Source organism: Balaenoptera borealis, assembly GCF_965194805.1.
Source record: "Balaenoptera borealis genome assembly, chromosome: 11".
Classification (NCBI taxonomy): domain Eukaryota; kingdom Metazoa; phylum Chordata; class Mammalia; order Artiodactyla; family Balaenopteridae; genus Balaenoptera; species Balaenoptera borealis.
Window position 1 is genome coordinate 97221553 of NC_138868.1, and position 23018 is coordinate 97244570.

At 52.0% G+C, this 23018-nt stretch overlaps 1 protein-coding gene across 1 annotated transcript in view; it reads right to left on the reverse strand.

Annotated features, from left to right (window-relative positions):
* Positions 1-23018, reverse strand: part of DSCAML1 (DS cell adhesion molecule like 1) — a 349698-nt gene that overhangs the window by 10620 nt on the left and 316060 nt on the right. The window contains exons 18-24 of the mRNA XM_082341823.1: positions 20791-20937; positions 18337-18492; positions 11116-11255; positions 4963-5116; positions 1282-1399; positions 738-901; positions 347-445 (exon numbers count right to left, since the gene is read on the reverse strand). Coding sequence (XP_082197949.1) covers positions 347-445; positions 738-901; positions 1282-1399; positions 4963-5116; positions 11116-11255; positions 18337-18492; positions 20791-20937 — 978 coding nt within the window. The remainder of the gene's footprint in view (positions 1-346; positions 446-737; positions 902-1281; positions 1400-4962; positions 5117-11115; positions 11256-18336; positions 18493-20790; positions 20938-23018) is intronic.

Sequence of the window (23018 nt, forward strand, 5' to 3'; positions counted from 1 at the left end):
TATGCATGTTTAAGGCTTGAGAAGCACTATCTAGAACATTTGTCTACTTTTACAGATGTGGAAACTAAGGCCCAGGGAAGAAGACAGGCTTCCTAAGAAAACAGACGTCCTCAGGTTCGCACAGCTCACCAGTGGCAAGGAGGGTGGGTGTTCTAAAGCCCAGACGTCTAGGCTGGTATATTTTCCATGGCACTTGGGTAACTCCCCTGTGGTCTGAATCGCCCCTCCCCCATTATTTCCTAAGCATCATGAGGACAAGCAGTGGGAGTGAGTGAAGCCCCTTCTCTGCCCCTGGGCCCAGAATCCTTTCCCCTGCCTCCCCCCTCCTCATCCAGACCCCTCTCACCTCGGATGGAGCTGCCCCCATTGTCACCTGGAATCCAGGTCAGGGTGATGGACGAAGCGGAGGTTTTGGAGACAGTTAGGCGGGGTTGGTCCGGGGGAACTGTGAGGGGAGAGCCACCAGCCCGCACCAGAGGGTTCATCTCTGACACTGGGGTGGGTTGAGGGCGAGGGGCTGGCTCTCCCACCCTCTTGGTGCCACCCTCACTCCTGCTCATTCTCCTCTCTAGCCCTCCTGCCTCCTCTCCCACGGGGACCCTCTGATCCACCAAGGGTCTGTCTCCCCAGTGGCGGGTCTTCTTCCCTTCGACAACCCTCTCTCTCACACGATGGACTTCCTGCCACTCCTCCATCCCTGTCCCCAGCGGAGCCCCACCCGCCGCGCAGGGTCTCACCTTGCACCAGAAGGTTGACGATGATGGTGTCGAAGCCCCCAGTGTTGGTTGCTGTGCAGGTGTAGTAGCCCGAGTCCTCAGCCTTCACGGCGCGCAGCAGCAACGTGCCGTTGGTGTGGATGAGCCGGTGCCCATCCATGGACACGGGGATGGCCGAGTCTTCGCTGCGGGGGTGGGGGATGGGTTATAGCAGGCAGCCCCTCCTCCGGGGGCCTCCCCCAGGTCTGCAGGCAGTTAGAGCTGGGAGCAGTCGGGGGCTGGCTCGGGGACCCTGGATTCTTGGGCTGTTACTCAGTGCTTCCCGGGCATATCCAGGAATCTTGGCCTCTTCAATCACCCAGGGAAGGAAGATCCTTGGTAGCCAACAGAGGGGAGCCAGGGAGGCCAGGCCTGTGTGTGAGAGCGGTAGCCGTGTACCTGGCTGGGCCCCCGCAGGGCTGGAGGTGACTGAGTCGCTGGAAGGGAGGGACATTGGTTCTCTTCATGGCTCTTCTGCTGTGCCCATCCCCGGGGGTCACCTATCCCTGCAGGGTCCCGCACACACCTGTCCTTGGTCCACTTCACGGCGGGGGCTGGGTCTCCCACTGAATTGCAAGGCAGCCGGACATCCCTCATCCAAGGTGTGGTCACGGTGCCCCCAAAGGATATGATCTTTGCTGGGGCTACAGGAGAGAAAGGATGAGAGACACCCCACTTTTACCACCAACACCGCACTGGCTCCCCTTTCTCAGGGCTTCTGAATTTACAATTCAAGTCCTCCTTCCCCTACCTGACCGCTACCTTGGGCTTGGGGTTGGGGGAGAGTCTAGGAAATTTCAGATGGGAGTCATTGATTCAACAAACGCTTATCAAATACCTGTTTGGGCCAGGTTCACAGGAGGCTCTGAGGAGCCACAAAATGCGTAAGATCCGTTCCCTGTCCTCAAGTTGCTCACCCTCCAAGAGGGAGACAGATACTTAAGAAAATCATTAGGGGGCTTCCCTGGTGGCGCAGTGCTTGAGAATCTGCCTGCCAATGCAGGGGACACGGGTTCGAGCCCTGGTCTGGGAAGATCCCACATGCCGCAGAGCAACTAGGCCCGTGAGCCACAACTACTGAGCCTGCGCGTCTGGAGCCTGTGCCCCGCAACAAGAGAGGCCGCGATAGTGAGAGGCCCGCGCACCGCGATGAAGAGTGGCCCCCGCTCGCCGCAACTAGAGAAAGCCCTCGCACAGAAACGAAGACCCAACACAGCCAAAAAAAATAAAATAAATTAATTAAAAAAATAAATTAATTATACTGTTGGATTCTCTCTCAAGTAAAGTATCACTTAAAAAAAAAAAATCATTAGGGTGAAAAATACTATGGTAGGGGTAGAGACAAGTAACCCTCGGAGCAGAAAGGAGGAGGAATGAACTCTGGCAATGCAGTGGTGGTGGAGGTGAAGGCCGGGGCAGCTTCTGGAATTGGAAGCTTTGACTTGAATCTTGAAGGCTAAGAAGGAATTCACCACACAGAGAAGGAAAGGCATGTCGGAAGGGGGAACGGCACTGAGTAGAGGCATGGGGGCCTGAAACACACGACGAGTGGGAGGATCCTTTGGGGTGACCAAAGCCCAGGGTGAGTGAAGAGGGGGCAGCAGAGCCGGGGCCAGAGTGGTGAGCTGGAGGAGAGCATGGAGGGCTCTGCTGGCACCTCAAGGAGGCTGGGCTTCCCCTTGAGGTCACGAGGAGGCTTACAAGTAAGTAGTGATATGTTCAAAATAGAGTTTTAGATAAATCCCTGGCTGCTTGCAGAGGATGGTTTGGTGGAGGTGATCTTGCAGGATGAAGACCAGGGACAAGACAGTGGCTGGAGTGCAGGCGAGAGGTGACGTAGGGTGGTGGAGAACAGACTAGGGGCTCAGGGAAGAAATGCCAGGACATGGGGTCTCCCTAGTTTTGGGGAAGAGATAGAGGGGGAGGTGAGGGTGACTTCCAGGATTCCAGCTGGGCCGACCAGATGGGTGCTGGTGCCCTCGTGGAGTTGAGGCACACAGGAGGAGGAGCAGGGCAGGTGGGAGAGACGGGAAGATTCTGCTCATGCTAAACCTGGGGGACACCCACGGGGGTAGCTGGAAAGCAGTTGGATATAAATGTTTTGGAGCATGAGAGAGATGACTGGACTGCACTGATGTGAACTCAGCAGCAGACTGACTGAGGTCACCAGGTGGGGGACTGCAGATTGACAGAGGAGTGGCAGAGCCCTGGGGTCCACAACATGCAGGCGCAGAGGAGGAAGGCATGTCCCTGGGGAGACAGGGGCACGCTGAAAGGACCCTGATGCACAGGCGGCATCACGGAAAGCAAAGGGAGGCAAAGATGCCAAGGGCCCAGCGAGAAGGTAGTCGTGTCAGGCACCTTGGAGATCTCCAGGCCCAGGGTTGAAAGTGTTAAATTAACCAAGCAACCACGTGCTTCGGGGGGCCACAGTCAGCCCCACTGAGCCATGGGACCCTTCTTGGGGAGAGGGAAGATGTAAGGTGGCTGAGGAAGCCATGCTTAGAGGTTTGGGTGCAGGGAATGGAGGTTCCTCTCCTCTGAGGGCAGCGCCGGGGCGATGGGCTTGGGACAGTAGGTGAGGTCTGGAAGGGCCGCCGAGGAACAGAAGGCTGCCTGGGGCAGTGGAGGACCGCCGGGGACCAGACAGACGTGGACTGGGCAGAGGGTCCCAGCGAAGACAGCCTCCATCGCAGGCAGAGGGAAGTGTTGGGGGCCTCGGGGATGGCGCCAGGGGCTCTAGAGATCCCATTCTAGACCCAGTTCTGCCCTGTGGCTGGGACTGCCTCCTGTCCCTCCACCTCCCAGGGCTGCTGTGAGGACAGAAGAGCATGATGTCCACATTCGAGGAAGTACGAAGCCCTCTGGGAACGTGTTCCGTTTAATTTCCACAGGGGAAGGGGCCAGCCTTCAGCCAAGACGCCCAGGCTCTCAGACCATGCTCTGGGCCAGCGCCAGCTGTCCTGGGAGGATCGGAGGTCCTGAGCCCCTTCCCTCCTGAAGGAGACAAGTCCAGAAGAAGGGGTGGGTAGCCCCTCTGGGAGGAGGGGCCGGGGGAGGTTAGACACCTGAGGCCGCGTGGAAAGAGCCCCGACTTGGAGCCAGAAGAGCTAGCTCACCACTCTCAGCTGTCTTTGCAGACCGTGCCACCCCGGCCTCAGAGTGTCCACTGGAAAATGGGATGACAGACCCCTCTGGCAGGGCCGCTGTGGGCCCTCCGTTCAGTGCCCGCTGACCCTGAGCCTGAGGCTGGGGAGGGCAGGCGCCTCTCGGGTCTCAGCCAAAGGAAGCTGGTCACCCCTGGAGGGCGGCTGGGCTGAGGCAGGCACCAACCATCCGAGCCCTGGTCCTGGGGCCCCAGGGCTACAGCGACAGGGGGCTGTGGGACGAGGGAGGGCCCAGGGAAGCCCAGGGTCAGAGCAGAGGCTGGAAGTCTCGGGCCTGTGTGGCTAAGTCCCATGCCCCAGGGTTAGCGCGGGCAGGCGGCCCGGCAGCTCCGCAAGGTGTCCTCTGTCTCGATCTTGGGCTGAGGCCTCAGAACTGGCATTCCCGGTAAAGTGGGGGTACACGTGCCCCCATGCCACACTTATGCCCAGGTCAGCGGTTCGGCGGGGCACCCCCAAGAATAGACGTGGTCTTATTCACCCTGCGCGCCCCATCTAGCCCACAGTCTCCTTCACGGCACGCCCCCTGTAAATGTCTGTTGACTGAACAAACCACTGATCGGTGGGGTCACCCCTGCCTGAGGTGCCCCGGCTTTGGAAGGAGGGGGCCGTCTCGGCAGCTCTCTGTGCCGTGGAAGCAGTGTACCCCACCTCAGTCCCCTTTGGAGGAGCAGAGCTGGGCTGGAGTTGGGAGTTGGGGACCAGGGTGCATTATGCCCAGCTGAGCTGGGTGGAGTTGGGAGTTGGGGACCAGGGTGCATTACGCCCAGCTGAGCTGGGTGGAGTTGGGAGTTGGGGACCAGGGTGCATTACGCCCAGCGCCCCTGGCTAGCGGTGCTGCCTCGAGCCTGTGGTGAGGCTTTCTGGGAGTCAGGGGGCAGCAGAGGCCCGGTCTTGGTGCGTGCAGGAGGGAGGCGGGCGGCCGCCCTCCCCTTACAGCCAGGTCACCGACAGGGTGGAGGGAGGACATCCCCTCCCCGGGGAGAACCGGAATTCTAGGCGGGGGCGGCTTCTGCCCCCTGCCGCAGTCCCAGGCTGCTCACCCTTGCCAGCAGGCTCAATGGTCACCTTCTCGCTGCCGTTGCCCCGGCCGGCAGAGGTGACAGCAGCCACCCACAGCAGGTACTGCTGTCCTCGGTTTAGGTGGGCGATCCGGTAGAAGAGCTGCTCCGGACTCGTCTCATACTCGCTGGGAGCCTGCGGGGCAGAGGGGAACGCATGCTAAGAACCAAGGCTCCTGGGCCTCCACCTCCGCCTCCAGCCTTGCTGGGGGCCCTGGGCTCATAGGAGGTGATGGCCGGGTTGGGGGCCGGGGAGGCAGGATCCTGCCTATCTGCCCTTTCTGGTTTTGGAGCCACACTGAACAGAGTTTGCCCTGGACTTGGCACGGGGCTCGGCCCTGGGAGCTGACGGGCCCGCTCTGGCGTGTTGCTGGGTCAGCCTCAGTTTACCTCTTGGACTGAAATAGGCGCTGGCCACTGTGGCTCCAGGCCAGGAAATGTGAGTGTTCTGAGTGAGAGATGGAGAAGGGAGAAGGGAGGAGGGAGGGTCTCAGGAGAACCCTGAGTAAAGGGAGTCTCTGGGAAGAAGCTAAATGACTACATTTGCCTTATTAGGGCTGTAGACAGGCTCCCCCAGCCTGTCCCCACTCAGCGTCACCTCCCAGCCCTACTGTCTAATTACTGCTCCTTCATTCCTCCCCCCTCCCCCCCCCCACCTCTGGGGGACGGAGTGGGACAGGGAACTAAGAAACCTTCAGGGGGCAGCACTTTATTAATGATGATTAGTGGTATAGATCACCATATATATATTTGTAGGTTATATAAATCTATAAAATTTTTTTAACCAAATGACAGTTTTGACAAGTTGCCAACAAAACAATATCGGATCCCAGTGGTTTTACCAGTTGCTTTGATGAAAAGATTACGTTGCCTTGGAAACCAGAGGCTCAGATATTGAAATGAATTTGAGAAGGAGCTTTTGATAAGCGCTAGTTTGCAGACCTCCTGTCAGCCCCTTCCCTGGTGCAGGCGGGATGGGGCTGACTTTCATTTTATTTTATTTTTTGGTCAGCTGTGGGGAAGGGAAAGCAGGACAGCACCAGGGCATCTTTGAAATCAGGGAGGAAGTCTAGGGAGGGGGAGCAGCCCCGGAACAGATGGGGGGCCCCCAAGGCCAGAGGGAGCTAATAATTAGTTATCTCTGCAGTCACGGGATCCTGCACATACACACCTACATGCACACGCTCACACACACGGACATGTAGACACATTCACGCACGTGCTGAGGGACAGACCACCAGACAGATATGGGGTCACAGAAGGACATTCTCTGTCCGGCATGGGAGGGCTGAGGGGCCCAGTGACTTATAATAGGAGAAAACATCCTTTTTGGCCCCAGACTGTCTTCAGGGAGATGCGTGGGAGAAGGTACAGGCATCCCCACAACACACACAGAGCTCCCTGGCAAACTCCTCCTCCTGCCTCCCTTGTGGAGATCTGGCCTTGAATCCAGGAGGTCCCTGAAAGCCACCCTGAGCCCTAGTAGTTGGGAAGTCCTTTCAGGCTGTAGCACTGGCGACCGTGTGGGTATCTGCAGGTCATATCTGAGCACGAGGCAGGGCAGGGCAGTGGCTTTGATACCTGCTTGCCTCACTTGCTATATGATCCACAGTGTCTCCCATGGTTTCTGGGGCCTCAGTTTTCTCTCCTGCAAACTGAGAAAGCAATACAGCTCGGCCTATCCTGTGTGGTTACAGTGAGGCACATATGAGGCAAGGGGTGTGCAAGTCTTTTGTAAACGGGGAAATGGTCTTCTCCTGGCACATTTTTCTGTGAGGGTGGAGGTGTGTGTGTGTATGCATGTGTAGAGAAAAGTTGAGTGTACTTGCTTGTGTGTGTCAGTGTGTACCTGAATGTACATTTGTGTCTACACAGGGCAGGAATGCTTTGGCTTCCCCCTGAAGGCATTAGCATATTACCCAGATCCGGGGTGCCTTCTTTTAACCTGGATTCCCTAAGAATGTCCTGAAATCACTTTCAGAAATACACAACTCTACTCCCAAATAAAGTCCCAGTGAATCAAAGGTTAAAAAAAGGTAAAACTATGAAAGAAGAAACTATAGTTTAATATTTATCTGTCCTAAAAACAAAAATAAAGGTAAAAATCATAAATGAAAATGATTTATAAATTTAAATTATACAAAAAGAAAACCTATGGTATAATAAAAACTAGAATCAAAGGCAAGCAAATACTTGCAACATGTATGATCAAAAATGGTTATTATCCTTAATGTGTAAAGAGCACTTACAAATCAATAAGAAGAAAACCACGATACACCCACATAAAAAATGGACAAAGGACATGAATTGACAATTACCCAAAGATGAAAAAAACAGCCAGAAAACACATAGCAATAATCAACCTAACTAGTAATCCAAGAAATATAACTTAAAACAAGACCTCTTTTAAAAAAAATCCCAACTGTCAAAAAAAGAAAAATATATAATACCTTGGATTAGTATGGGTGCAAGGAAAAAGTATATACTACTTATAATGCTGTATAAGAAGTATAAATTGGTGCAAAATTCCTGAAGAGTAATTTGCAAACGTGTATGCAAACCTTAAGAATATTCATACTCTTTGTGACCCAGGAATTCCTATAGAAATTTAACCTAAGAAAAAAATAAAACGTGTACATAAAAACTTTTATGAAGAACTGTCAATGAAACATCATAATGGTGAAAAATTAAAAACAGATTAAATATAGAATAATTGGGGGACTGGTTAAATAGATTATGTACATACAGATAATATTTTAAAAGAATACTTGATGTCATGGGAATTCCTTGGTGGTAAAGTGGTTAGGATCTGCGTTCTCACTGCCAAGGGCCTGGGTTCAATCCCTGGTTGGGGAACTAAAATCCCACAAGCCATGTGGTGCAGCCAAAAAGAAAAAAAAAAAAAGAATATTTGATGTCAAAAATATTTCAATAAAAAAGAATATTCGATGGTGTGGGAAAGTGCCTTCATATGTTACATGAAAAATGCAGATTATATCACATTGTGTAAAATTTTATTTTAATTTTGTAAAAAAACCAAAACAAAACCATGGTATACGTACAGATCAAAGACTAGAAGATTATACACCAAAACATTGCCAATGTTTATCTTTAGGGAATGAGAGTACAAGTAATTTTTACTTTCCTCTCTATATTTTATATATTTACAGAATTTTCTCAATAAAATCGTATTATTTTGATAATCAGAGAAAAACAACAAGTGTATTAAATTGTTTGGTAAAATTTCTAACAGGACTCAATGCAGCTCTGGCCAGCCCCAGGGTGTAATTCCTGGGATCCTGCACCATATGTAGTTTCCCACATCTATTCCGAGGATTCCGCACACACAAGTTCATACACTCCAGTATGTACACACACACTCAGACTCACGTGCATTTGCCTCTCACCCCACACTCACTCCCACAGTCTTGCACCATCACATGTACACGAGTGTGCCCTCACTCCTGGAGCTCTTTCATAAATGAATTTGTGATGCAGTTGTTTGGAATCTGGAATGTATTTCTGCAAAGCAATCATATTACACAATCACACGTGGTGGTTAGGTCCCCTGGTCCCTCGTTCAGCCCAGTCCCTGCCATGCAACATGGCTGAACTGCAGTTCTCATCACACTAGCACATCTGCCCCACCCCCCGTGTGACAACGTCTGATGGGAAATCTCCCCAGGAGAGAGGCGGTTCCTCCATGCTCGGGGCATGAAGAGGAAGGAGGGAGGGTCCCCAGGTCTCCAGCAGCAGGAGGAGGGCATGGGGACCAGGCACTCTGCTCCGGAGCCTGGCAGATGTGTCCCCAGCCACTTGACTGGGGATCCTGGAGCCTGAGTTAATGAGGAGGCTGCGTTTCCAGATACCAATCCCTTTGAAAGACTTCATTATCAGAGGAAGTAATGACCATACAAACCCAAGCTGGAGAATGAGTTCCCACCCTCTCATCAATTTATGAAGGGAAACTTGCCCAACGTTTAAGGCTTTACAATTGTCAGGCTGCTAGTAATTCATTCATCAAACACGTATTCTGTGACAATGATGTTCCAGGCACCATGTTCCGCAGCTGGGGACCCAAAGATGAATAGGTAGATGCTGCCCTTGTTCTCACAGAGCCCCTCAGACCAGTGCGGGAGACAGGTGAGTGAGCAGCTAACTGCCAGCGAATGCATTCAGCGTGTGCTAGAGGATGAAGAACATGCCATGGGCGGTAGGATCCGCAGGGGCAGAGGGGTGGGGGGTGAAAGGCAGAGCGGCTGTCCAGACGGTGACAAGCCGAGTGTAACAAGAGCCTAGGATGTGTGTATGTGGGAGGGGCAGGAGGAGGAGGGCAAAAGGGGCAGAAGACATGGCTGAAAATGTTGATTGGAAAATTGGTACAACCCCCCAACAAGGGCAGGGTGTTCTCAACCTAACACCTGCAGACCCCGTGATCCAGGAGTTCCTCTCATAGGCCCAACAGGAACGCATACACAAGAGCACCAAGAGACACGGACAAGTGTTTTCACAGCAGCACCATCTGTAATAGCTCCAAACGGAAAACTACCCAAATGCCTATCAACGGATAACACAATGGATAAATACACTGTGACACACACACGTAATTGAAAATTATACAGAAGTGACAGTGAATGATCTCTAACCACACACAACAATATGGATGAAATTCACAAACTCAAAATAATGTTGGGTCAAAGAAGCTAGGCAAATGGTGTGTGTGTGTGTGTGTGTGTGTGTAATATAAAGTACAAAAAGAGGAAATGCTAATCTGAAGTCAGGATGGTGGTTACGCCTGCAGGGGGAGGGTGGTGACCTTCTGGGGTGTTGTCCTGTTCCCTGCTCTGGGAATCCCCCCTTCTGCATACTTGGATGTGTGAAAATTCATGGAGTTGTATAGTCATCATATATGTACTTTTCTGCATGTGACGTAGTGGCTGTGAGGATGGAGAGGAGGGGACGGAGTCATTGAAAAGACATTTCTGGGCTTCCCCTCTGGTAATAGAACTCTGGCCTCACTGGTGAGGAGCGGGGCCACCTACAGCTCAGAGGGTAATTCAGAAAGGCCACAGGAAAGCAGAGGACAGAGGATGAGATGATGACACAATTACCGAGCAATTTCAGGGCAGCTTTCCGGGCTGCCAGAAGCTCATCTGCAGGTGCTGGGGCTGCTGTCACATCACAAGTTGCTGATGGAGGGAGAAGCTGGCCTCCTTCTGCCCCCTGCTCTCCCCGGTCCTGAGCACATCTCTTGATAGTACTCACGCCCCCCCCCCCAGGGAGCACCCCTCTGCTTTTCCCACTAGACTGGAAGCGCCCCAAGGGCAGGTGTCTTTGCACCTGCTCTTGTAACTATAAGAGGTGTGCTTCAGAGCAGTCACCCAGCAGAACTCTGGTTGAGTGGCTGGAGATAAGGAAAGAGGCAGAGGGAAGGATGCCTATTATGGGATATGGGTGCATATCCCACGGCACCCTCATCCTCTCGTCCCTCTTAGCAGCCCTCAGTAGAGGGCAGGGGTTAGCCCCCCGCACTGTGCCCCAGCCTGGGGGCTGCCCACTTTGCTCCCGGGTTTGGGCAGATAGAGCTATCTCTCAGCCCTCTCCCCTAGGCTAGGCCCAGACCCTGGCCCAGAGAGAGATGCCTTTGCCTTCCCCCATCTGTCCCCCATCTTCTCCTCTCTCTTCAACTGGCGCCATGCTGAGGGGGCCGCTCAGGGTAGAGCTCCAGCAGCCCTCCAAGCCCGGACTGATCATACTGAAAATTTGATTCATTTCCAAAGGCCGTGGGCCAGCGAGTCCCCAGTCCAGAGCTCTGGGATCTGCTAGGAGCTTCCTTGGTCAGCCAGACCAGAAGAGCTGAGGCCCTGTCCTCCCACCTGCTTGAACGTGACCCCTGACTCAAAGGAGCTTCCAGGGCTTGTGATAATCTTGCAGCCCCTGGAACAGAGGACTGACCCAAGATGGACTGGGGTAAGGCTTTAGCCACTCTTGGGTGACCAGTGCCCATACTTATCCATGAATCCAAGAAGAAGCACAGATATAAGCAGCCCCAGGGTTTGGCCCAGAAGCCAGCTGATCTACAGGTACTTCCTCTTTCTCCTGTCCTGCTCATCATTTGGCCCTGGGCCCACTTACCGGCTGGCCAGACCCGGGGCTGAAGCAGAAGATGGTGTACTTGCGGATCACCCCGTTGGGCTTGGTTGGGGGGAGCCATGACACAACCACACTGCTAGCGGATGAAGGGACAGCTTTGATGCCAGCGGGGGGACCTGGAACTGAGCAGGGGAAGGTCGGGTCAGTTTAGAGAAAGGAGGAGCAAAGCCTTTGGGAAAGAATGACAGGGTGGGGAGAGTGAGGCAGATCAATCTGGGAGCGCTGCCTGAAGGAGGCATCTCCGAGCTGTGGTTTAAAGGAGGAGGTTCTAGCATGGCAAACAGGTGGTGATTATTAGGGGCTTGTAACAAAGTCTCTGAGATGGAAGCACTGGGAGTGGCCAGTTTCAGAACTGTTTGGCCAGAACCAAGGACTTAAGATACACAAGAAAGAAACAGAACCCATAAGGAATTCATCTTGATCCCAAAGACCCTAATCTGATCCCCGCCCCAATGCTCTACTAACAAAGCTTGTACTTAGGCCAAACAAATATACAGGTCACTTTGCTTTTTGACCTGTGAGCTCCTTGAGGCTGGGGACTCTAGAGACTCACAGAGCAGACCTCCTCCCGAGGGTCAAGGGTCAGTGGTCAGCCAGTGGGTGACTGTGTTTCCTTGCCATGTGCTCAGGGCACAGCCCTTGGGGGGCTGGCTAGGCCCTTTCTCTTTTCAGGAGGGAAAGTCTACTTTAGAATTGGCTGAGAAATCCATCCTAAGTGGATCCAATCTGTATGGATTCTGACCTCCCCTTGCTCCCATGTCTGAGCCTGCCTGGCCTGGCTGGGACCCCAGGGCTCTGCCTGGGAGACTGGAAGCATCCTGTTTGCAGCCCACAGTCTCCTTCTTGGTCTTTCCTCTTGTATTGTTGTGACTTGTCTTCCCTCCTGGGAGCTTTTATGCTCCTTTGAAGATTGTGATGGTATCCTATTCAACTTATTTTACCTTTCTGAGCCTCAGTTTCCCCATCTATAGGGACATAACAACCACATTAAAGGTCTGTAGTGAGAATTAGTGCTAATTAAAATAAAGCACCTGGCATGGTGCCTAACACATAGAAGACGCTCAGTAGATTGTAACAACTAGTATTTTTGCATTCCCTCCCCTGACTCTCAGCTTTTAGCACCTACCTCAATTTTTTAAATCTAATAAGTGGTCAACAATTCTAGGTTAAATAAAATAATTAAAAACAGCATCATCATCCATCCAGGGACCTGAACCCAGAAGCTGGCAATCATCCTTAACCCTGCCCTTCCTCACTGCTGCAGCCTTGCCATTTACCTCTGCCAGGGGTCTCTGCAGTTTCGGGATGCAAGGGGGTCTATGGATGGCCACTGGGGCAATTTGCAGTGTTCAAATCTTCTCTGTTGTTGCATACTTTTTTCTTCTTATCAGTTACTGAGAGAAATATGTTGAAATCTCCCACTACGATTATAGATTTATCTATTTATCCCTGTAGTGCTGTTGGTTTTTGTTTTATGTATTTCAAGGTTATTAAGTTCATAAAAATTTAGAACTGTTTTATTTGCCTAGTAAATTAAGTCTTTTACCATAACAAAGTGTCCTTCTAAGAATGATTTTTTGCCTTAAAGCATACTATATCTGATATTAATATTCCAGTTTTCTCTTAGTTTTACATGGTATATCTATCTTTTTCCATCTTTTCATGCTTAACTTTTCTACACCTTTATGTTTTCGATGTCTCCTATAAACGGCACATATTTGGGTTTTGTTTCATTGCTAGCCAATCTGGCAATCTTTATCTTTTAATTGGAGAATTTAGTCAATTTATCTTTAATGCTATTACTGATATATTTGGGTTTAAATATCCCATCTTACTAAATACTTTCTATTTGTCCCACCTATTGTTTTTTCCTTTGTGCCTTCTTTTGGATTGAGTATTAAAAATACTCTATTTCCCCCTCTCTGTTAGTTTTGCTATAATACAGTCTTTAATTACTTTTAGATTACAATGTGAATCTTTGCCTTACCAAAGTCTAACATTATTAATTGGCACTTTTCTTCTCAGACAATGCAAGGACTTAGAACTTGCATTTACCCTCTCTCAATTTACATGTCATTGTTGTATATTTTAATTCTGTATATATTTTAGATCCCCCTTCAAGACGATGACATGATCACCATTTTATGCAATCAATATTGATTTCGATTTACCCATATATTCACCGTTAATTGTTCTTCTTTCCTTCCTACATCACTGGGTTTCCACCTGGGATCATTTTCCTTCTAGTGAAAGAATACCCTTTAGTATTTCTTCCAGGACAGGTAGGCTGATGATAAATTCTCTCAGTTTTTTTTTTGTCTGAAAATGTCTTTATTTCATCTTAATCTTGAAAAATATTTTTGCTAGGTATAAAAATCACAGGTTGATAACTACTTTTTCACACATACTTTAAATATACCATTGTATTGTTTTCTGGCTTCCATTGTTTCTGGTAAGTTAGCTGACAATCTAATTTTTGCTCCTTTGAAGGTAAGTGGTCTTTTTTTCCTCCGGTTGCTTTTAAGATTTTTCTCTTTGTGTTTGTTTTTTAGCAGCTCTATTATGATAAGCCTAGGTGTGGATTTCTTTAAGTTATTGCCTGTGAGGGTTGTAGAGCTTCGTGCATTTGGGCTTGATGTCTTTCACAGCTTTGAAAAGGTTTCAGACATTTTATCTTCTGCTCCATTCTCTTTGTCCTCTTCTTTGGGGTATCTTCTCACATCTTCTATGTCCTTGACATTCAGAATGTGGTCCATGGATGAGCAGTAGTGTCACCTGGGAGCATGTTAGAAATGCAAAATCTCAGGTTCCACCCTAGATCTACTAAACCAGAATCTGAATTTTAACATGATCCCCAAGTGATTTGTATGCACAGTAAAGTTTGAAAATCACTGCTCTATATCTCTTATTTGCTCTTTTATTTTCCATTCATTTGTCTTTATAATATCAGAAGATATTATCTTCTGACCTATCTTCCAGTTCACTATTTATCTCTTTGGCTGTGATTAATTTGTTGTTAAACCCATCTAGTGAGTTCTTAATTTCAGTTATTAATAGTTTTTATTTCTAGATTTTCCATTTGATAGCTTCCAATACTCTTAAAATTTCAAATTTCAATTGTTAAGAATCATTATTTTAAAGTCCATATTTGATAAAACCTATGTTTGGAACTCTTGTGGATCTGTTTTGTCTTTTTTTTTTTTTCTGCTGGCTTTTGTTCACATTGTCACCATTATTTTTTACTGTATGCCAGACACATTATTTGCAAAATTGTTTGTGGAAATAATTTGAGGTCTCAGGTGATGTAATCTTCCTAAAGAGAGAATTCATGTTTGCTTCTGACAGGCACCTGCAACCTGGGGCACTAGCAACCTGAGGTCACCTCAATCTAATTTCTAGGACTGAGATGATTTGAGGCTGAGCTACTTCTGGTCCACTTTTAATCTTAGAGTTCTGCCCTTCATGGTCTCAACTCAAAGTAGGTGGGGGTGGGGGGGTGAGGGGGATGGGAGGAGGGTTCACCAGACAGACCCACACACCCTAGCAGGCCCTGGCCTCCAATTAATGTCTTTCTAGTACTGCTCAGTTTCTCAGTCACTGCCTCCAGATTCAGCAAATGCCCCCGAGGGCAAGAGCTGTTCCAAATACCAGGCTCACCTCCTGGGCCTCCATTCTCCCTCGGATCCTGGCCCAGTAACTCTTTACTTTCCTGCCAGCTCTCTGATACCTTGAAGCAAGTATTAAAAAATATTTTATTCATATTTCCTAGTGTCCCAGCAAGGAGGAGAGTGGGTTTGAGTTACCGCGTCTACCATTCCTGGAAGTGGAACTCCTCTGATATGTTTCCCTAGACGTGTCCCTCCTCCTCCCTTCATCCTCACTGCTGCTGAACTAGCACACACCTTCCTCTTCTCTGTCTAGATGCCCACAGGTTCTAAGAGGCCTCTCTGACCCAAGTCCTTATCTCCCCCATCCCCTTCCTGCGATCAATCCTCCGTGCTTCTACAAGAGTTACCGTCCTGACACGCGGCTCTAGTTCAAGCCTCTTCCTCAGTTAAAGACATATAAAGTGGTCTAAAAATCCAACCCAACTTTGCACTCCGAGGCCATGTAGCTAGGTCTGGTATTCACAGGGGAGACAAGCGGTAGGCAAGAGGTTTTGTAGCGCATGAACTTAGTGCAGCCAAGCCAGCCTGAAACCAGGCTCAGACTGAGAGATCTGGACTTAAGAAATGAGCTTGAATTGATATGTTTGCATTTTATCTTTTTATGTATCTTGCCTTTCTCTCAATTTTCTGGTAATTTTTTTCCTTTGGCAAAATGCAAATTCCTGAGGGGGAGTGATAGCGGTGGGTACGGAGTCACAGAGTCTTCAGATTAGGGTATCTGTCCCATGGCGCAGCTGGAATTGGAATGTGGGTCTGTCTGCTTTCCAAGTCAGCTGAGTAACAACTAATGACCACCACCTACAAATGGGAGAATCTGGTGGAGCTGGAGCAGCGCGGCTGGGGCGGGCTTGGCTGTCCACCTACCCCTCTGCTATCATTCCTTCCTATTCCTTGCACACAGAGTCTCACTCTTGCTTGGGTCACCCATGCTCCTCCACCCTTCAGAGAAAGCTGTCTTCATCACCTACACAAGAGGATTTATCAGGCGTAGAGTAAGTCAGCCATGATAATTCCATTCTCCTTTCAGTGACTAGCTTCGCTAGAGGCATATTGCCCCACTGTGGCCAATGGGAAATGAGCATAAACCTGTTGAGGGGATTTCTGGGAAAGGTTTCTTTTACTCCCAAGAGAAGCCCATAGGAAGAGACTGCTTCTCTCATCCTGAACTCTGTCTTGTCTGGCGTGATGCCTGGAGCTGCAGCCTTCTTGAAATCATGGGAGGAACAGCTGACAGGCTGAGGATGGCAGAGCAGAAAGATCGGAATCACTGCGTTAACCAACCCTGGAGCTGCCCTACTCAACAGTTCTTGTTATATATGATAATAAATATGCTTATTGCTAAAATCAACCAAAGGTGTCCTAACCGATACAAGTGGTACGATGGAAAGTATAGAGGCTAGGGAGGCAAGAAAGCCTTGATTTGCCACCCATTAGCTCTGTGACCTTCAGCAAGTTGCTTTAGTTCTCTAGGGCTCCATTTTCTCATCTCTAAAATGGAAAGAATACCTAGCCCATAGGGCTATTGGAAGGTTAAATCATGCTTATGATGGCACGTCACACACATGTCAAGTTATGACCACTGTTCTGGATGAGACTTCATCTGACAGTAGGCTCCTTTTAGCTTAGGCTTCCCTCAAGGGCACCTGCGTCCATCAGAAGCAGTCATTTCATTGCCAGCTCTTGGCAGGTATAAAGCAACCACCATTTGCTAGCACTTGACATTTTAGAAAGGATTCTATAGCTATGTTGTTTCTTACAACGTCTAGAAGAGGCACTGTCCCCATTTTATCATGAGGAAACTGAGGGTCAGAAGGTTAAGTGACTTGCCAATAAGTGGCAGGGCTGGGGCACACACAGTTGCTGTGTTTACCAGTGTCCCTTCCACTCAGTGAAGCTGCTGCCTTGGGACCTGGCCCCTGCCTGTGCGTGTCCCTGTGTGTGGCTCTGTAGGCAGCTCAAGGGTAGGGGGTCGACAGCTCTTGGTAGGGAGGGATGGTGCTCCTAGACCTTTGGATACCCTTGTGGGGTCTCACCTTGGTCAGTTAAACATGTGTAGGTGCTTACAACTCAGGCCTTGCATCAGAATAGGACACAAAAAGTCTGGGGGTCTGGGTGGTTAATTTCTAGAGGCCAAGAAGGTGCCAGTATGTGTATGTGTGTGTGTGTGTGTGTGTGTGTGTGTGTGTGTGTGTGTGTCCTTGAGGCCCTAGGGGCCAGGCGCTGAGCACCGTCTCCATTCGGTCTCCACACAAGACCAGGTGGCTCTGCCAGGAGCTGTCCCAGGAAACCTCGTTGGGGGGATTAATGACGGGAAAAGTAGGGCGGGCAGGTTGGTAAATATTTAATTGCTCAGAGCTTAAGTGGGGGAGGGGGGATGATCTGATGGAATGGGAGGGGCTTAGGGAGAGTAAGGAGCATTTAATCTGAGCGGGTCCGGTCACCAAGTCACCAAGCGTGGGGCTGCACTGGGAACATCTCCATCATCACTTTAGATCTGCTCCTTTTAACTCCTCTCACCCCTCCAGCTCCTGCTGCTAAACTGTCTGGGTAGGGCCTAGACTGTGGGTCTCTGTATCCTTTGAAAAAACCGAGGCTGCGTGGGAAGGAAGCCATGATGGCAGCCCTGGCTACCGTTTATGAAGCGCCCACTGTGCGCAAAGCACTTAACATCAACCGACTCCTGCCGATATAGCGCCTGGCTCAGAAGGGTTAGAAGCAACTCAGTGATGGGGTTGGGGGGCAGTGAGGAAGGAAGTGGAAGAGGAGCTGGGAGCTGTGCACGGTCACGCACAGCACCTCCTGGACCCGGCAAGGCCCCTGGAGGTGTGCAGCTCCAGCTCAGGCAGGAAGTCTGGCCCTTCTCTCACCCTGATCCCTCCAGGGCTGACTCAGCTCCCAGCCTCCCCCATCTGACTCCGTCACTCTCCCCTTGAGATCTGGCTCCTTATCTCTGTTTTCTTCCAGTTCTGCCCCCATGGAGAAGGGCTTTGACATCACAGCTCCAAGTGGAAGCACATCCCATTCCCTCCCTGAGAGCCCCCTGCACACCAGAGTCCAGGGCCTGGCCCATGCTGGGGCCTCTGTGGGGTGATCGCCGGGTCCCTAGCCTAGGATATGCGGGGTGATGCTCCTGTTTTCCCCAATCCCCACCGTCTGTATCCAGAGGACAGCAGGCTGAACCCTGCAGGGGAGCAGATGCCATAAAGTATGCTCCTGGGGTGGGGGGACAGGCTTTATCTGGCCTCTGACCCAGTGCTGCAGGGGTGGGGGGTTACGGTGGCTTGTGAGGTTATGCTCGAGTCCCGGTGCACCTCACCCCCACTTACGGTAAGCTGTGTTCTCCCCAAGCAGTGTTCTCCCCAGTGTCCTCAGAGTCACCCTTCAGCGAACCAGAGGGACAGGACGAAGGACGGGGCTCTGCTCTCACCCCTCTCCTTGCGGGAGCAGCGGGGCGGCTCGAGGGCAGCGCCCGGCACAGGCCCTGGGGGCTGCCGCGCGGTCCGAGGCCAGGCCGGGGCCGGAGCAGCGCACTCACCGTCCTCCTTGGTCTGGATGTAGAGCACGCTGCTGCGCACGCCGTCCCCGGCCTGGGTGTAGGCCAGCACCTGCACGCTGTAGTTGGTGAACTTCTCCATGCCTCGCAGCTCCACGCGCTCCCGCGTGGTGGTGACGTTCTGCATCGCGCCCCACTCTGCCGGACACGAGCAGCCCTTGAGTGCGGCCCAGGCCGGCCAGGCCACCGTCCCCCGGCCGCCGCCCCTCCGCCAGGCTGGGCTCGCGGCCGGCCTGCTCCACTGGGCTCAGACCTTGACTCCATGCTGGTGGCGACTAGGGGGACCCTCCACGTCAAGTTCATGGGTGCGGATTTGGGGCACTGCTCCCGGACCACATTTCTCCCCAAGTGGCCCAACCAGGGTGAGCGACAAACGCCAGCCGGGCCTTGGCCCCTAGTCAACCTTGCACCAAATTCAGCTTGATACTCTCCCTATAGGATAGTCCCATCTCTCTATCTCTCCAAGCCACATTTCCCTGTCCTCCACCCAAACCTCTCTCCATGTGGGGGACCCCAGGAGTGACTTGGACCTGGAGGGGCGCCTGGACCAGGTGGCCAGTCCGCAGCTGTTCCTCTTGGCTGCCCGGCACCTCCTTGGGCTCTCGGCTCTCCCGAGGCGGTGGATCCTCGGGGGATGACAGGCTGAGGATGCCTCCCCTGCACCTGACCACTCCTGGACCAGCACCCTGACCTCCTGAGAGGATAAGGGGTCAACCCCCGTTACCTTCTCCCCACCACTGAGGACACCCTCCCTGCAAAGAACCCGCACAGAGAACGCGGGCGAGGCTGGTGGAAGGGCCAAGCCTTCCTCGGGCTCAGCGAGGACCTGTCATCCTGGCTCTGCCAAGGAACGTGCTGTAGACTCTGAAGAAGGGCTTAGGGAGAGGGTCCCATGGGATGGCCAGGGCCTTAGGAGGAGGAAAGAGACAGACTCCTGAGCTTACAGCCCTCCCCCTGGGACTACTGGCTTTTCAGAAAACAGCCCCAGACACCGGCTTGTAGAAGATTAGTGCTGGCAAACCTACCCTGGCGCCTCTCAGGGACCCGGCGCAGGCCAAGGCCCGGCAGAGGGCCCGGCCAGGGGTAGGCAGCAGTCGGCCAGATTCCAGAGGGTGAGGACGCCAGGCCCAGCCTGAGGGGACTCCAGGTCGGTGCAGGGGAACCTCAGAGGCCTGAGTGGTGGGACCTTCCTTTTTGGGAAGGTCAGAAACCAGGGTGGACCTGTCCAGGACTAGAGACAGAGAAAGACCCAGGAAGAGGGCAGCATGGCCATCAATCCACGTTGCCTTTGGAGACTAGAGAGGCTGATGCCTTCCTCACCTGACGGCTGAGTGGGGACCCACAGGCTTAGAAAAGTGGAAGCAAATTCTGGAAAACGAGGCCCCATCCCTGGCTCAGCACAGATATGTGAGGCCATCTCATCGTATAAGGCCTTGGGAGACCTTCAGGTCTCTGTGTTCTGGGAGGAGATGATGGAGGTGTGGCAGGGAGAGACAACTACTGTCAGCAGGGCTTCTGGGCAGAGCAGAATCCAGGTCGGGAAGGGGAGGGCAGCTGCCACGGAGGGATGACCATGAGCTGGAGTCCCAGGTCCTCCAGGAGAGAAGGGAGGAGCCAGGGAACAAGTGGCAAAAGGCTGAGGCTCTGGGGAGGCAAACTCGTTTCCGTAGTTTGGGATGCTGGGCCTCTGGCTTGCAAGACTGCAGACTTCCTGGTCACTGCAAGGGCTCTGTTACACCAGTGGGCAGGGGCTTGGTGTGTCTGGGGCTACACAAGCCTGTCTGGACTACTGCATCCCAGGGGAAAGCAGGCACCCGAAGGGTCGGGCCATTGTCTTGTTTTTTCTCCTTCTGCCATTCCTACCCCCAGCTCCACCGTGCACCCTTCTCCAGGTCCTGGGCCGCTCATCTGCACAGACCACATGCCTCACTGCCCGTCTGCCTGAGGGGTGGCTCTCCCTGGGTTCTGGTGGCCCTGCTTCCTCCTCTTGCCCCTTCAGGCCTAGGCTGTGACGGCTTCCTGCTTCTGCTAATCCCATGGGCCCCGTCCTCCCTCCAGACTCCTTGGAAAGCAGCACCTTCATTAAAGTCTCCTCAATTGCCCTGTTTGAGCGTGCCACCTGTCCCTTGACTGACATGGCCACAAAGTCCTAATATCAACACATTCCATCAGAAAAGCAAACGTGCCTGTCTCACCCCTCAAATCACTGCCCAACATACTGCTGTCCAGGAGCAGCTGGTGTCCGTCCCCACCAGGGAGATGACTATGTGTACCCCACCCACCCTGGCCCCGGCTCTGACCCCGGGATGACAGGTATGGAGGAGGGGCTGGACTTCCACTCGACATCCCACGGAAGATGCTCAACTCTTAGTATGGATCTCCACCAACCCCGTGCCTCTCGCTCCACGAGCCGGCCACCACTCCCAGCAGACTCACCCCCATCAACGTAGAGTGACCAGAAGATGACCCGATAGCCTTTGAGGACGCCGTTGAGGGTGCTGCGTGGAGGTTCTGACCAGGAGATGACGGCCACGTCGGAAGTTATGGACAGGGCTCGGACGTTCTCGGGGGGCTGGCTGGGCACTGCCAGGGAAGGGGGAGAGTTGAAAGGCCTGGTTAGGAAGGTACAGGACACGTCCATGCGCAGGCAGGGCCCTGCTGCCCAGCCAGAGGAACTCTGGGTTACACAAGTGGGAGGCCCTCCTGATTCAATGAGTCGCGAGAGGTTTGGGCTGGTGACCGGGAAGTCAACCCAGTCTCCTTTCCTGGAGGTTTGGGTGAATAGAGAGCCTTAGAGCTTGGTTCCTGGGCTCTGGGTGGCACGTTCCTGGTTCTGGGTAAACGCTGGGGGAAGAAGGTGATGACCTCCAGGCATGAGCCCCTGGGGATTCACCAGCAGGCACCACAGCCCAGGGAGTCCACGTCCGCTGAACGTAACAGAACCTGGAGGACCAAGCCAGCGCTGGAGGGATCTGTAACTGATGCTCTTATCTGATGGCTGCCAGCCCTCTGTGTCACCTGAGCTCGGGGTCTGAACCAAGGCCCGGCTCTAGGGACCCTTGTGTCCTCATACCAAGCTGAAGGGAAGGAAAAGAAGGAAAGAGGATTTCAAGCAACCCTGGGGCAGGGGAGAAGAGGTTCCACGGACACCTTTAGGACCTCTAGGATCATTACATTTTTGTCCCTTGTCCCTGCATCTGAAGACACCAAAATGCTTTGGGTGATGGAAAACACTCTCTAAGACCAACTTGGGTGGTCTGCTCTGCCTTTAACCCTCTCCATCTGAGACCTACCTTTGAGCTTAACCTAATCCCACCCCCTGTGGGCAGCCCTGCTGCATGATGATGATGAGAGACAGTGGTGACACCAGGCCTCAAAGAGCCACGTTGGCGAGTGACAACTTTGGTGGCACTTCCACTGGCTTCTGAGGAGCTGTGGGCAAAGGGAAAGGCCACGTCTGCTTTGCTCTGAGTGGGAGAAAGGAGGCACAGGCTGGATAGAAGGTAATTAGATCCCGTTGCCCCACAAGAGGCAACTCTAATTTTTATGAGTATTTAAATGATAATACATCATCCTAACGATCCTCTTTGAGAATGATTATTGTTTCATATTACTTAGGTGTAAAAATATAAGCACCATGTAATTAGGGACCCAGTGTCATAAACTAATACAGATCGCCCGTTCGAACAAAATGAAGGTAATATAATTATGGAAGAGACACTATTGCTAAAGCAGGGGTCCTTGAATACCCCAGGAGGAGTGCTAATATTGCAAGGAAACGATCAGGATCTGACAGGCTAACGAGGGCCTTAATTAAGTATGAAAAACTGCTGAGCAAATGCTGCTGGAAACTTTCATCCCCTTCTCCTCCTTTGTTTGCAAAATGACTCCACAGCCCATGCTGATCTCTCCCTGTTGGTAATCCCAGCACCCACCCCCCACTGCAGCCCCCCAAAGCAAGGGAGGTGGGGCTCTGATGGAGGCCAAAGGTGGGCCTGGCCTGGCTGTTTTCTGGGATGGCCCCAGTGGACGGAGTTTAGTGTTTGGTCAGGTGTGCCGGGTGGTCTTGGGGCAGCTGTTCTCCCTGGACAGGACTTCCCTGAGCATCCTGCATCCACGTCCCTTGGTCTTGCATCCAGCCCTGCCCCTAAGCAACAGGGTAACAATAGGGTGAAGTAGAAAGAGGACGGGATTCAGGGTCAGGCCTGGATTTTGACCTGGACTCTTCTTCATTAGATGGGCAACTCTGGACAGGTTCTTAACCTCCGTGAGCCTTGGCTCCTTCTATGGGTAATGACCTGGCTGTTAAGGCTGTGGTTCTCACAGGTGCTCCCTACACCAGCGGCATCAGCATCACCTGGGAATGTATTAGAAATGCCCGTTTTTGGCCCCCACCTCAGACCTGCTGAAGCACAACTCTGGGGGAGGGCCCAGCAATCTGTTTACAGCCCTCTGATGTGCGCTCAGGTTTGAGAACCACTGTGTCAGAGCACTGCTTGGGATTGGTACTGATGGTACTAAGAGGCGACAAGCTGATCTTCCTCAATCCAGCCAGGCCCATGGCCAGCATCATGGAAGGGAGCGGGCTGATGGGGGGCTGGTGAGGCTTCGGGATGGTGGAGGGGGTCGGGGAGCTGGTGGCAGTGTAGCTCAGGTGCTTCTCT